This window comes from Pavona decussata, unplaced genomic scaffold, assembly GCF_977016875.1.
Source record: "Pavona decussata unplaced genomic scaffold, jaPavDecu1.1 SCAFFOLD_133, whole genome shotgun sequence".
Classification (NCBI taxonomy): Eukaryota; Metazoa; Cnidaria; class Anthozoa; order Scleractinia; family Agariciidae; genus Pavona; species Pavona decussata.
In genome coordinates, this window is record NW_028145546.1 from 3,048,395 (window position 1) to 3,060,000 (window position 11,606).

The window sequence follows — 11,606 nt, forward strand, 5'->3', positions numbered from 1 at the left end:
GTATAAAAAATCTTGATTTGACCTTAGAATCTTAGCCTCCCTTGCAGCTGCTCTTTTGGCTTGCCATGCAATCTTTCTTCCTAACAAAGATTACATGATGATCCAAAAGAGCATCTGTGAGGTAGGCTATTAGAATCTTAGATCTTAGTAAACTTATTGGTATAGTAAGAGTGCCACAGCCAAAATGTAATAACTTTTCAAATCATTTAAAGAGTATAAAAAACTGTGACATCCATAAATTTTTTTTTTACAAATTAATAAATGTCTGATCTTTCTAACACAGCAAAATGTCTTTAAATCAGAGCTAAATCATTTGAAGAACTAACTTGCAGATTCCATCAATAATTTGCAGTAACAACTCATGCTGTATATGGAAATAATGAGTAATGCAAACACTTATTTTCCCCGCGTGACCAAGGCCAGGCCCCCTTGCTAACGTCACGCGATTACTTCGACAAATGGGACTTTTCATGAATCTTACAACAATGACAAAACAACCGCTGGCCTATGTTCTGCACAGTTTGAAAAGTTTTGACGGTTTGGGAAATGCAATGGCAAACTCTATGGACTATAAAATGCCAAAAAATAACCAAATCAGATCGAAAGAGCAGTCAAAGAAGAATCCAGCACAGAAAACGCGATCCAAGGGACAACTGGAGCATCGATCGTCTGCAATCTTGCCATTTGCTGCATGGGTAGAGCTACATCATGATCCAGCGACTCAAAGCGCTCGAGAAGAAGAACTTCGACTGAAGAAGGTTATAAAAGAAAAGGATGAAAGACTGAGAGAATTCCAGCAAGAGGTTAAGGTGAGAGTTCGAAATTTGGAGCAAATAAAACGAGAGGAACTACATGGTATGTCGGTAGAAGCTTTTGAAGTTGAGCGAAATGTGGTGGAACAGAGTTCGTTGCCAAGCACTGTAAGACGTGACAACTGTGTATATCGCGATGATTCTGGGCTAAAAATTCAACGTAGTGTCACCCAGGATCTTTCAGCAGTTGATGCCGCCAGTCAGCTTCTGCAGGAACACGCGCAAAAGATCAGAAATTGTTCCAAACATGCAAGGAATGTGTTGAGTTCGAAGAGTCTTGGGTCAGAGGTGGATCAATTGAGTAAGCTTCTTCCTGGAGGCCTGTGGCGAACATCGCCGACCAGGGATCATGGTTTGTCCAGGCAAAGACATGAGGCTGTAACCCAACAAAAACAATTTCCGGAGAGTGAAAGGGAAATGGGTGATTACTGGATCGGTGAAAATGCAATTAGAGATCACGATTTTGATCATCCCGAGATTTCCACAGAAACTGGTTTGCCTGAAGACCCTAATGTAGCTTTGATTCCGGATACACGCGTTCATTTTCAAGGTGATGGCATCTCTGAGAATGAGAACGTTGACTGGAATAACCATCGGAAGAAATCTGGTATTGCACAGGTCAATAGAAAGTCTAAAGCTGTTGAAGTGCTTTTGCAACCTTCAAAATTAATGGAGGAAAAGAAAGCACGTGCAAAAAGCCAAGTTGCTGTTTACAGGCGTTTGTTTATGGACATTGAGCGAGAGCAAGTGAGAGAAAACATTCGAATGAGGGAACATCGCAAAAAAATGGAAGCTCTGAAAGTTGAGAAGGAAGTTGAACGCCTTGAAATTGAACAACAACAAATTGACAAGCTCAAAATGCGAAGGGTGCGTAAAGAGGAGCAATCTTTCCTTAGGGCTCAAGAGGAAAAGAAAATTGAAATGAATCTAGCTAAAAAGCACAAGAAACTTCAGAAAGAAAGGGAAACAGAGAGATACATAGAAGCTTTAAAAGTCATTTTGAAGGAGAAACTTCAGACCAGGAACATCGTTCTTCCACCTTTGTGTTCCTGTGGCCCGACAATCTGGGATGCAAACCCAGATACTTGTGCCAATAACTGTGTCTTCTATAAGAACCCTAAAGCATATGCCAAAGCTCTGTCAACAGTAATTGCCTCTTCAAACCTTGATTAGTTGGATAAAATTAATATGGACTAACATGGTAATGTGACCTGGACAGCACCTCCAAACCTCAAAGTGCTCTAATATCCAGGAACTTTACGCCCCTTGGTCATTTTTCAGGAAACAAGGCCCATCCCAAAATGTTCAAATAACACACAACACATTTTGGTGGTTTTAAATTTGACCATCTTGATAATGCCCTGTTACTGAATAGAATAGGCTACTCTTTGGGCCACAGCGACTGTTTGGCAGTCTGAATATGGCCCAGCTAAGCCTCAGAGTACCCAGCATATTTTGTGCTTTGTAAGAGGTTTTGATGTAATATACCAAACAAGAGAACAGGTGGTTGATCACATATCAGACACTATAATTGTCACAGCAAAAATTAGGGTGTCTGATGCTCCAATTAAATACACTCTTGAGTATTTGACTTCAAACAAAACTCATTAAGCTGTGGGAGAACTAAAGTCTTTGGTCCCATGTCAAAACATATCATTATGTACATCTTTACAATTTCATTTGATTTGCTCTGAAAATCAGTGATGGTTTTGAAAAATTTAATGAAAATGACTTTTCTTTGGTTAATCATCTCATTTGGCTGGATAAAGCCTCTAAATTTATTATTGGTTAAAGGAAATCTTAAATACTGGTACTTAGAAACTACCATCATGAAAAGAGCATTCCCTCTTTGCCTTTCCCAAAACTTCCGTGAAGTGACTGTGGACAAAGCTGTGCATGGAACTACTTTGCTCAGTTTCATTAGATAAACTAATAATTAAGATCAAGATGGTTGAGTATGACAGTGCATAGTTTATACAAATATAATTTATTGTTTCTTGCAAGAAATGTTTACAATTGAACAGAAAAGTAAACAAGCCCTAGCACTTGTTATAAGTCTAGTCATTTGTTCATGTAGTTGGTGGTTGTTCTGAATCTTGTCTGTTAGTATCTGAATCTGTTGTTGAGACTTGAGCTTCATTGTTTCCTGAGTTGGATCCATGACGGAGGTTTTGCATAGCCTGCAAATACAGAAAAGAAAAGTCTTCACTGTATTATAAATCCAGATGAATCTCAACTTACTAACCCCCTTCCTTAGCAGATGATTGAATGGTTCCGGTTACCTGGGACTCTCCTCTTCCTGTCCCAGGCAATAAACTGATATCTCCAACAGCTTACCTGGGCATAGTCACTCACCTGATAATATCCCGTGTGATAACCACTCAAGTACCAGGCCATCAACATGCTTGCTAGTGCGTCATTATCATGGGAGATGTCACTGCTATTGACAGGTGCTGGTGGTGGCGGCATAGGTGCAAACTGGAACTAAAAAACAATAAGCACAAAATACAATGATATTTGAATACAAATATGCATCTTAACTTGCACCTGGATTACTAATATCTTGTTTGTTAAGGTGGTAACCTGGCATCTTTACTTTTACATGGGCTTTGAGCGACATTAATTTTGGGGACCAATTATTAATATTACTGGGGACACTTCTTTCACGGGCCTGTTCTAACCAAGGGTGTTAATTGAATACAAAAGCTGATCAAATGCTGTGCTTACACTATTTGATGATGGCTGAAAACCAGACGGGTTGTGCATTGTCCAGTGGTGAGGTAGAAGTGTCGGTGGCACGGGTGGAGGAGGAGCTGGAGGGAAAAAATTCATCTGAAGAAGAGAAAATTGAGAAATAAAAAACGGATGAACAAACTGTTTCATGTTACACTGCAAATTCAAAATCATAGAAATCTGTACTGTGCCTTAAGACAGAAAGTGGAACAAATAGAAGAGCAAGTACATTTGCATAAAAGAGCCTCATGGCCTTGCAGACAATGCACTGTATGCTACACTTTTGGTTATTTTTCACTTGTATACTTGATCTGTAGCTATGGAATTGCCACTTCAAAGTTAAATCAAAATGATAATGTATTTTCAAATTTGACTGAAAAAACACTCATTGGAAAAATTTCATTTTATTCACTTACTGAGGACTGGTAATTTGAAGAAGTTGGATAACTAGAAAACGGAGACCCTGACACTGGGTATCTTTGGTCAGAGTTATAAGGGTGATGATGATAATGATGATTTCTCAAAAGACGCGAGGGCTGTGATAACTTTAGTGCCGCTATATCCACATCTTGTCTGAAAAATACAAGACAATGAAACAGGTTAAAAATCCTAGTTTAATAGCTGTCCCACTCAAATCACAGAACTGCATCAAAGTAAATGTAAATGACTTTTCTAAAATTTCTTAAAAAAGGCTTCCAGGAATTACGTATTAGTAAAAATCTGTTTAACAAAAATCATTTCACCTTTGTCTGGATCTAAGGAAAGTGACTTTGCAGGTATATGGTGTAGAAAATGAGTTGATGACTGCCTCATGAAGGTGCTGACTGGGATGCTCAGGAGCGAGACACAAGTCACTGATCTGCCATCTGATTGGAGACTGACCGCCTGCAGTCCAGTCCATTTCATTATCACCGCTCTGAGGAACAAATAATGCTTATCAAACTTGTGATCTAGACTGTAAGCAGTCTTGGCTAGAAATAAAATTATACTAAAAAAGGTCAGCTACTCATTGGCTGCAACGAGGCAATGATCATATTAAATTTGAGGGAGTGGCTACTGCGGTAAGTTGACAAGGCATGGGAAGAGTTATCCACAGTTTGTCTCCTTGGTCCAATCTAATGTTACATCAGTCTAACCGTTAGGCTGGGTGTACATACATTCCAGTACATTGCATTTCTCTAGTACTTGTTTGTCTTTGACTATGCACAAAATATATTAGATTGAGGGAGAGGGGCTATTTTAAAACTTTAAAGAGAATCAGGGTTGATAAAGAAAGATAGATATTTGTAAACCAAGGTTGTTTGACTAACTGTTTGAACTACTTTTGATGATGATAGTAGCTAAGTCCATTATTTGATTACCCACACACCCAAACATGTCCTAGTAGCAATTTAATACACACTTGCTAAGCTTGAAGAATGAATTGTTTATAGTCTACAGAAAGAACAAAAGGGAACTAAGATTCAGTGTATCGATCTTCACACCACAGAGCAATGCATTAGTCAACAGACCATTGCTTAGGCCTTCATTTACAAAGACAATAATCTGATGTTACTTTCTTGCTTTCAGGCTAATGTTGTAGTAACAAACTGTTACAAATTACCAGTTGGTCTGGAGACCCTGGCCAGCCAGACTGTTTGCCAGTGCCCTTTGGAGACTTTCCATCTTTTCTAGTTATGGGGGCTAACAGGTCGTTTAAGTTCTGTTCTTCTGTATTACCATAGCCACAAAATTTCACTACACAGGTGTTAGAATTGGCATCAATAGAGATGATCACAGCATCATAGATCAGTTCATCCTCAGAGTAAATGGCACGACAACTATCACCAACATGCCATGCCTAAAAGATCAAAACACTCCAGCATATTAACAATACAAGGTTAATACACAGTCAACTGTCTTTCAGGCCAACATGGTCAGGACTAGTTCAATCTGTCAGCTTTACAGAGTTGTCAGCCCTAAAAGAGAGTTGTGTCACTTCAACGCATGTGAAATTTGGCCAGGACCAACAAGCCTGACAGGGCCCACCTTTGGGAGGTAACAGCCTTGTGCTAGTGTTTAGTTTGAGAAAGTTGGCACATACATGTATACGGTCATATACTTAGATAGGTTAGTCTAACAGCAGAGCTCCCAAGGAGTAGCACACTATGACAGAACTGTCAAAGCAACATACACATACAGGTCTATACAGACATTTACCCACTTTGAAAGCCATCGAGTCTTAAGTCATTACACCCTATAGACAAGTGCCTCACTCATGCTTAATTTAGAAATAGGTACAATGACACAGGTAACATAGGTATAAAATAATGTACAAGATACATGTACATTGACAAGACCTTTCAAAATGTCCAGCATAAGTTCCACAAACCATCAGGTAGCTATTATTGTTCCTTTTCAAAGCATGAGGCAGTTAGACAGTACTGTTCTGCTAAAGAAAGATTCTTACCTGTTCTGTACCTACTTTCTTTTTATTGTCCTTCTTTTTGGAAGATTGCTGTTTTCTGTCAAATGCAAAGACCAATAGATAAGGGGGTTAGTTTCTAAAGAGACCGTGGTACTGCGTCAGTGGGGAGTGGAAATGAATGTTTCATTTTAGTAAAGGTTTGATAAGGTGATTTGGCGACTGTTAAGCGATTTGAGTGCTGACACATTAAGGGCTAGCCTTTTCCACGTTAGCATTACCCCTTTGATTTACTCTGACAAAGCACTAACACTTCATCAGCTCTCGAATCTTTACAGTTGCTAAATTATCTTATCAATTCAGTTGAAAAATGAAAAATATATATATATTTGCAAAGAACAATAAGCAAACTCAAAGAAGTATTTTTTTTAAATGCTACAGACTGTTGAGCGCAGTAATCTTAGTGATTCCCATGAGAGATCAAATATATAACATTGTGATGTGAATGACATTCTTACTAATAAGAACATAACTGAAATAAATCCTTTTTGTACCTGTTTTTACCATTGCCCTTACTTTTGGCACCACTGCTCTTCCCTCCATTCTGGGAAAGCAAAGTTTAAATCATAAAAAAAAACCTATTAAAACTTGCTGATTACTAAATCTGACCACAAGGCACAAATAAACAAAGACGTAGCTCTGGTTGAAACAGTGACATATACCCCCTGTATATAAAAAAGCTTTCACTTTTCACCTCACATGTTATAAAAGTAATACCTTAATGGCACTTATTGCTCGATCATATGCTTCTATAAGAGCAGTGTCATCCCAAATATCCGAGGCATTGTCATCCTACAAAAAATATCACATAAAACTTCAGTTTAGTTATAATTTGTACATATGATATCTAATAATGTATATAAATTTGACCTAATTTCTAATTTATGATTGTAAAAATATTATAATTCACTCTGTTGGTTGCGATAGTATTTGAGTAAACCTTGACAAGTGTAATTATTTAATCACACACAGTCAGCTGTTTTGCATTAATCAAAAGTTACCTAGCTTTCACAAAATTTTGCTGCTTGATAGAGTACAGGGTACTGCTTTTAAACACAAAAAAAGACAAAAGCATAAAATCAAGAAGCAGACAAAAAGAGATTTAATTCGTTAAACCACAAATTATTCTTGACAGAGCTTGAAAAGTGCAGTTGTTACAACACTTGCATTGAATGAAAAGAAATTTGAGAAGCTAGGAACAAGAAGCCTCCAAGCAAAAACTTGGTGTAGGCCTATATAAGAAATATAAAGCAAATTGCAAAATGTATCTATTTCAGTCCACAGAATGTTTTAAAAAGCCGCTCGGGCTAGATTTCCTACCTCGCCAGCCTGATACACAACATCTCCACACTTGGCAGCCATTTTGTTTTGTCCGAGGCTAAGTAGTTATCAGGCTTCTCACGACGTTCAACGTACCACAGGTAAACCAGGTCCACAGGACCACTACTGCAGACTCGACCACTGGCATCATTTTTTTCCAGAATTTATCGGTTGTATTACCGATACTAAATACAAAATATCATACAGCCTTGCGAGACGAACGGCTGTTAGAGGATATTTTTTATTAATTATCAGCAGTAATGTTGAGTTGTGAGTTTTTGAAGTGCTAATTTATATTTTCAATATTCTATAAGCGTAACTGTATTCAGCGCAGAGCACTTATTGGGGACACTCCAAATCGAATGGGAATTTGGTGTGAATGGGGCATAAGTCTCTAGACTGCCAAATATACGTGTATAGATAGTGAAAGGTAAAATATAGTTCTCGAATACGAGTGTTGAGTGCCATAATTTTATGTTGAAAAAATTGTATTCGAGAACTATATTTTACCTTTCACTGTTTTACTTTATAAGTACAAGTGCCACGCAGCTAACGGAAATTTTTCTGTTAAACTTTTATCTTTATACGTGTATAGTACTGTAGTCAGTCTGCCTCCTAGTAATATAATGACAGTCTTGCATTACCAGATCAGAAACATGCCTGATACAACCTTTTGTACAAAGGCAAACCCCCACTGCAACAAAATTCTCTAGGAGGTACCAACTTATAGATAACAAGATGCTTTTGACCATATGACTAGACTGCCACTATAAATTAAAAATAATAATAATAATTTGCAAGATTTCTCAACAGTCAGAAACATGGAAGCCAAAATCCCGCATGGCACGGCACACTCAAAAGTATCTAGACCATAACAAAGTCCTACGGGAATCACCATAATGGTAAACAGGAACAATCACAGATCCATAAAATGCCGTTCACTATTATTACTTCCTAGGAGAAGAGAGCAGTAAACAAACGAAATTCAACAAACCTGTAAAATTTAATTTTTATTGTTATATTGTTTTGTTGCTATACTACAGTTAAAGGTAAAAGTTTCTTATAAAGAACCTACATGTATTTTCTTCTCCTTTTTCTTTTATAATTTACTTGAATACATAGATAACGTATTATTAATTTTGTTCTTAATCTCAACCAGGTAATTACTTTGAGATTTAGATAAGAAGCTACTTGGAGTTTGGGCTTTGATTATGAAGTGTATCTGCAGTAATTCACAAACAACTGTATTATATTTGAGACCACAGTGTCACCTTGTACAGAGAAGTTTGGTGAAGGTGTAAACAAGGGTGAGATTATGTTATTTAACAATTTAGCAGAAGAAGAAGTTATATAATATGTATGTTATAGTACAACTAAGAAAACCACAGAACACTAGAAATACATTTCTGGAATGCTTATTATTGGAAAAGAAAACCAGTCAGATACCAGATGAATAAACTACATTATTATAACAGTAATTATTTTTGTGGTTGTATTTCACTTGTGGTTAGTTCTTGAATCTGATTAGTTGAAGAATAATAAACATTGCAGAAATGATTCTAAGTGTTCATGGTTTTCTTTGTTACATTTGCAAATAATAACAAGCTAAATGATTCAACATTTCATATTTCACTAGCTTATTTGTTTCAGGATTGCTAAGATGATAAGTCTCAGCGTCTCCACTAACTCTTCCACACTGTATGGTGAATCCACCCGTGGAACATGAACAAAAGCACAAGTGCCTTGTCCTAGCTGCAGTGACTTGTAGTAGATGTAGTCACAAAGAAATCTGCAATATGACAAAAGGTATATATCATTATAATATATTTCATGGGTTTAGTTAGCTCAGCAAAATTGATTTAAAGCAGTTAATCATTATTAACAAATTGCTGGTTTTCATTTTCCCTGAGATTTAAAATCGCTTGTTTGAGAAGAAACAGCCTAACTTACTCTAACAGAGGTTTATAGGCTCCTTGTACAGCTTACTAAGTAATGAGGACACTTACAAAGGCAAGTTAAATTGTTTATAAGTACAAACACAAATCTTACACTTAATGTTAAATACCTTCCAGCATCATCAGAGAGTCCTACAAGACAGGGGCTTTTAGTAGTCATGACTTCAGAACAAATTTTCTCCAGATCTAGTGAAGTGGATAAACATTCTGCTCCACCTGAAAAATAACAAACAGTTTCCTATTGTTTACTGCCTTCACATCTTATAGCCATTATACACATACCCTTTCTCTATTTCTCTCCTTCAGCAGTCATTTCATAACATACCCACCTTTCATGCAACACAGCATCCCCAGTAACTATACAGAAAATGTTTAATAGTTAATTGTAAACCTATCCTTTGTATACCCACCCTCTACATAGCAGACATTTTACAGTATACCCACCCCTTACACAGCAGACATGTCACAGCATACCCTCCCTTTACACAGCAGACATGTCACAGCATTCCCATGCTCTACACAGCAGGCATTTCACAGCATACCCATCCTACACAGAAGACATTTCACAGTATACCCACCCTACACAGCAGACATGTCACAGCATACCCACCCTCTACACAGCAGACATGTCACAGCATCCCCACCCTCTACACAGCAGACATGTCACAGCATACCCACCCTCTACACAGCAGCCATGGTGACACTTTTTACCAGATTCATCAGGCCTGGTGTAACCATCATTGTGGGCACACATTTCCAACTGAACACTGTCTGCAAGACCATGGACCCCTACATGCATACAAAGCTGGTACAAAAAATATATTCATGAACATTGTGTTCTGCAAAATAAGATATGTATGAACCTGTATGTGTCAGGTTAATCTGCTTTCTGAGACACAGAGTGACTAGGAGCATTACTACTTCCCCAAAGATGGGATTCTCGTTTTTGATTAAGGTTACTTATCGCTCTCTCCCAAGCAGTTTGCAGCTGTGGATTTTTATAACTCAATGAAAATAGACATCTTGCCCAAATTTTGACTCCAAAGTGAAAGTTTTTTTGTTAGTATCTATAGGATATTATAGTCTTTTGAAACCAACTGGTGTTGACTTCATGTAAAAAAGAAGGGAAATAAAATAAGGGTCTCTTCTAATTTTGCAAACCTAATAAGTACTTATTAAGTTTGCAAATTAGAAGAGACACTTATTTTATTTCCCTTCTTTTCTTTGGTAAATGAAAGGTGGTAGGTAGAACCATCGGAAAAAAGAACTATCCATAAGGCTTGCTTATCTTCTTCCCCCATCACAAGGAGCTCCTGAGGAAACTATACCTGAGTGAGTTTCATACTTTTAATAATACCTTAGGTTTTATTTCATTCCACAAAGCAGGAACTTCTCTGTCCACTACTTCATACTCCACAGGAATCTCTCTGATTTCCAAATGGACTTTTCTAGCAAGATCGGTGTTTGGCAGTTCCTGAAATTAAAACATAATTTCTACTTATTTATGTCTATATCATTGTTGACAGCAGCAGTTGTACAACAACAAGATTTTAGTGTTAAAAGGTTAAAATGAGCATTGAATAACAAAAACCTTATTACTGCTACTCAAAGCAGTAATAGACCCTTTAATGTCCCACTGTTATAGATAGTCAGAGACAAACTTCAACATTGAGCAGTTTAATAGACTGCAAAAGAACCCAAAATTGAATTGTCTCTGAATTTTGTTGCTTACTACAACATTGGGAAAATGTCCTCTTCAAAAAAATATGTATACGATATAATCTAACCAAACATATTAAATTACCAGTGTCTTGCCAATGTGTTATGATAAAGAACAAAAATTTATGGTAGTGACAGATACAAAATATACTATACCTGCACAGCAAGCCAACTGGTGTTGACTTCATGTAAGCCAAAGGGGCCAAAACCTACATGAAAAAAAAAAAAAAAAAAGAAAAGAAAGATTAGTTTCACTTACTAGTTAATGATTTCTACATTTATTTGTTTGTTTTCTGCTAAATCCACCTCTCAAGTAAAGTAAAAACCTTATCTCCTATAGTGGGATTTTCTTATTTTTTTACGTTTAACATCGATCCAATCGGCACACAAAAATAAAACAGACAAACACGAAAACTAATAAACACTTGTAAATAAACAATATAAGAGTCGTTAGCATTATAATAATTACACCAGACACCTTGTTTTGGAAATGTTGTCTGCAGCTGGCATGGGGAGAAGTCACGTGGACCCGATTTGTTCCATAACTATACCAAATGGCAGTTAGAACCCTTCCTTCTGACTATAGTTGGGTATTCTTCCGCT

General features: G+C 37.1%; 3 protein-coding genes across 4 annotated transcripts in view; 1 reads left to right on the forward strand and 2 right to left on the reverse strand.

Moving 5' to 3' along the window:
• The first annotated feature begins 443 nt into the window (after positions 1–443).
• LOC146468251 (uncharacterized) lies at positions 444–2,643 on the forward strand. The gene has a single exon (XM_085124849.1). The coding sequence runs from the start codon at positions 459–461 to the stop codon at positions 1,983–1,985; it is 1,527 nt and encodes a 508-aa protein (XP_084980975.1). The 5' UTR covers positions 444–458; the 3' UTR covers positions 1,986–2,643.
• Positions 2,644–2,780: 137 nt separating this feature from the next.
• Positions 2,781–7,427, reverse strand: LOC146468252 (uncharacterized). Of its 2 annotated transcripts, none has more exons than XM_085124854.1 (10): positions 7,330–7,427; positions 6,727–6,801; positions 6,504–6,553; positions 6,010–6,049; positions 5,149–5,385; positions 4,289–4,461; positions 3,962–4,118; positions 3,540–3,644; positions 3,168–3,296; positions 2,781–2,992 (listed from the first exon to the last, which is right to left on the reverse strand). In XM_085124854.1, the coding sequence occupies exons 1-10, from the start codon at positions 7,369–7,371 to the stop codon at positions 2,882–2,884; spliced, it is 1,119 nt and encodes a 372-aa protein (XP_084980980.1). In that variant the 5' UTR covers positions 7,372–7,427; the 3' UTR covers positions 2,781–2,881. The 2 variants fall into 2 exon arrangements, with proteins under 2 accessions (XP_084980980.1, XP_084980979.1); XM_085124853.1 differs by having other exon boundaries at positions 5,995–6,049; positions 7,330–7,423.
• Positions 7,428–8,324: 897 nt separating this feature from the next.
• Positions 8,325–11,606, reverse strand: part of LOC146468253 (pyroglutamyl-peptidase 1-like) — a 3,607-nt gene continuing 325 nt past the window's right edge. Inside the window, exons 2-6 of the mRNA XM_085124862.1 lie at positions 11,160–11,212; positions 10,642–10,758; positions 9,963–10,089; positions 9,395–9,500; positions 8,325–9,118 (exon numbers count right to left, since the gene is read on the reverse strand). Coding sequence (XP_084980988.1) covers positions 8,962–9,118; positions 9,395–9,500; positions 9,963–10,089; positions 10,642–10,758; positions 11,160–11,212 — 560 coding nt within the window. The 3' untranslated portion in view covers positions 8,325–8,961. The remainder of the gene's footprint in view (positions 9,119–9,394; positions 9,501–9,962; positions 10,090–10,641; positions 10,759–11,159; positions 11,213–11,606) is intronic.

What these genes read in the sequence shown, in the direction of transcription:
- LOC146468251 (XM_085124849.1), top strand. Translation starts at nt 459, where the DNA reads ATGGGACTTTTCATGAATCTTACAACAATGACAAAACAACCGCTGGCC.
- LOC146468252 (XM_085124853.1), bottom strand. Translation starts at nt 7,371, where the DNA reads ATGGCTGCCAAGTGTGGAGATGTTGTGTATCAGGCTGGCGAG. An exon ending in TTCCTTAGATCCAGACAAAG is followed by an intron (nt 4,119 to 4,288) that starts GTGAAATGATTT and finishes TGTATTTTTCAG; the next exon opens with ACAAGATGTGGATATAGCGG. An exon ending in CTTCAAATTACCAGTCCTCA is followed by an intron (nt 3,645 to 3,961) that starts GTAAGTGAATAA and finishes TCTCTTCTTCAG; the next exon opens with ATGAATTTTTTCCCTCCAGC.